Source organism: Eimeria mitis, genomic scaffold, assembly GCF_000499745.2.
Source record: "Eimeria mitis Houghton genomic scaffold, Emh_scaff4215, whole genome shotgun sequence".
NCBI lineage: Eukaryota > Apicomplexa > Conoidasida > Eucoccidiorida > Eimeriidae > Eimeria > Eimeria mitis.
Genome location: NW_013572540.1, coordinates 2,553 through 5,101, shown reverse-complemented (window position 1 = coordinate 5,101; position 2,549 = coordinate 2,553). Strand labels below are relative to the sequence as shown.

The 2,549-nt window shown below is 56.9% G+C and overlaps 1 protein-coding gene across 1 annotated transcript in view; it reads left to right on the top strand.

The window, feature by feature from the left end:
* Positions 1 to 487: 487 nt before the first annotated feature.
* Positions 488 to 2,549, top strand: part of EMH_0073390 (uncharacterized protein) — a gene marked incomplete at both ends in the record, with an annotated part of 3,641 nt that continues 1,579 nt past the window's right edge. The window contains 4 exons of the mRNA XM_013499323.1: positions 488 to 622; positions 841 to 1,563; positions 1,905 to 1,928; positions 2,197 to 2,409. Coding sequence (XP_013354777.1) covers positions 488 to 622; positions 841 to 1,563; positions 1,905 to 1,928; positions 2,197 to 2,409 — 1,095 coding nt within the window. The remainder of the gene's footprint in view (positions 623 to 840; positions 1,564 to 1,904; positions 1,929 to 2,196; positions 2,410 to 2,549) is intronic.

Sequence of the window (2,549 nt, the reverse complement as noted above, 5' to 3'; positions counted from 1 at the left end):
GCAGCAGCAGCAGCAGCAGAGTTCTTTGCTGCTGTTCCCCCGCTGCTGCAGCAGCAAGCTAGCAGCAGATCACTCAGAGATACAGGTGCTGCTCTCCCCCCTATAGCCTTTGATTGGGCTGCAATAGAAAGAATTGCTGCTGCTGCTGCTGCTCCTGCTGCTGCTGCTGCTGCTGCTGCTGCTGGTATATTCAGCCGCACCAAGCTTCCTCCTGCTGCTGCTGCTGCTGCTGCTGCTGAGGGATTGAAGCAGCAGCTGCTGCACACAAAGCAGCAGCAAACAGCAACACAGAACAGCAGCAGCAGCAACAGCAGCAGCAACGACACAGAAGAGGCACAATCTGCTGCTGCTGCTGCTGCTGTTGCTGCTGCTGCGGAACGAAGACGTTTGCTGCTGCAGCAGCAAGGCTCCAGGCCGCTTAAGAAGAGAGCAGCAGCAGCAGCAAGAAGCAGACAACCTGCTGCTGGCTCCCTCGTGGCTCTCGCTAATGCTGCTGTTGGTTTCGTTGCTGACCCTAAACCACCAGCAGCAGCAGCAGCAGCAGCAGCAACAGCAGCAGCAGCAGCAGCAAAAGAGCAGCAAGAGCAGCAGCAGCACCCAGGATCTCAAGGGGAAGCCAAACGTCTTCCAGCTGCACCAACCGACGGCTCCGCAGACAGCAGCAGCAGCAGCAGCAGCAGCAGCAACACCACCGCCATCAACAGCAACAGCAGCAGCAGCAGCAGCAGCAGCAACGATGCAAGCAAAGAAGCAGCAAGAGACAGGGGACGGCAGCTGCTGCAGCGACTCAAAGAGGAGCTAACTGCAGCAGCATACCCCGCCTTCTGCTGCCTGCTGAAGCAACTCTCAGCTCTCACAAAGCCCCAGCAGCAGCAGCAGCAGCAGCAGCAGCAGCAGCAGCAACAGCAGACTGCTAGGCGCAACACAAACAACAGCAGCAGCAACAGCAGCAGCAGCAGCAGCAGCAGCAGCAACTTCCGAAGGGCTGAGCTGGCGAAGCAATACGCCGCCATTGTAAACAAAATGTGCACTCTCCTGCTGCAGCCCCAGCAGCAGCAGCAGCAGCAGCAGCATCAGCAGCAGCAGCAGCAGCAGCAGCAGCAGCAGCAGCAGCAGCAGGAGTGGCATGCATTGTATGAAACTCTGCAGCGGCGCAGCTCTTACCTTCGGTTTATAATTTATAATTATATTGGGCCCCCTTTTGCTGCTGTCTTGATAGATGTTGTTGCTGATAGAGGAGATCACATACTCAGGACAGCAGCAAACCGCATGCAGCAGCAGCAGCAGCAGCAGCAGCAGCAGCAGCAGCAGCAGCAGGAACAGGGAGAGCAGCAGCAGGAACGGGGAGAGCAGCAGGAACAACTGCAGCAGCAAGAGCAGCAGCAACAGCATGAAGAACAGCAGCAACAACAACAACAACAACAGCAGCAGCAGCAGCAGCAACAGCAGCAACAGCAGCAGCAGCAGCAGCAGCAGCAGGAAGAAGAAGATGGAGAATGTTTAATTTGCGTCAACCGAAAGCCGTTGCTTAAATCAATCGTCTGCGGGCACACCGCATGCAATGTTAGCTGCTGCTGCTGCTGCTGTTGCTGCTGCTGCTGCTGCTGCTGTTGCTGCGGTTGCTGCTGCTGCTGCTTCTGCTGCTGCTGCTGCTGCTGATGCTTCTGATGCCGCTGCTGATGTTGATGCTGCTGATTATGATTGTGCGGATGCTGATGCCCCCGCTGCTGCACCTTCTGCTGCTGCTGCTGCTGCACCTGCTGCTGCTGCACCTTCTGCTGCTGCTGCTGCTGCACTTTCTGCTGCTGCTGCTGCTGCAGTTTCTGCTGCTGCTGCTGCACTTTCTGCTGCTGCTGTTACACTTGCTGGCGTTGCTTTTACTGCTGCTGGTGTTGCTGTTTCAGCTGTTGTTGCTGCTGCAGTATATGGTGCTGTGTGTCTTGCTGCTGCAGCAGCAGCAGCAGCAGGTGTTGTTGCTGCTGCAGCAGCAGCGAATGTTGCTGCTGCTGCAGCAGCAGCAACATTTGCTGCTGCTGTTGCTGTTGAGTGTTGTTGCTGCTGCTGCTGCACCAGCTGTTTCTCCCGCTACTACTGTGTGTTGCTGCTACTGCTGCTGCTGTCTGTTCCTATTATTCTCGTTGCTGCTGCTGCTGCTGCTGCTGCTGCTGCTGCTGCTGCTGCTGCTGCTGTGTTCAGGAGTGTTGGGGGCGGCAGCTAGCTGCTGCGCTGGAATGCCCAATATGCAGGCGAAGGGTCAGACACAAATTCCTGCAACCCAGCAGCAACCAGCAGCAGCAGCAGCAGCAGCAGCAGCAGCAAGAGCTGCAGCAGCAGCAGCAACAGCAGGAGCAGCAGCAAGAGCTGCAGCAGCAGCAAGAGCTGCCGCTGCAGCAGCAGCAGCAGCAGCAGGTGTGAGAGCAGCAACAGGGAGATGAGAGAGTTGCAGCAGGTTAAGTTATCTATTAAGGATAAACAGCAGCAGCAGCAGCAACAGCTGCTGCTGCTGCAGCAGTAGCAGCAACCGCTGCAGCAGCAACAGCAGTCTGCAG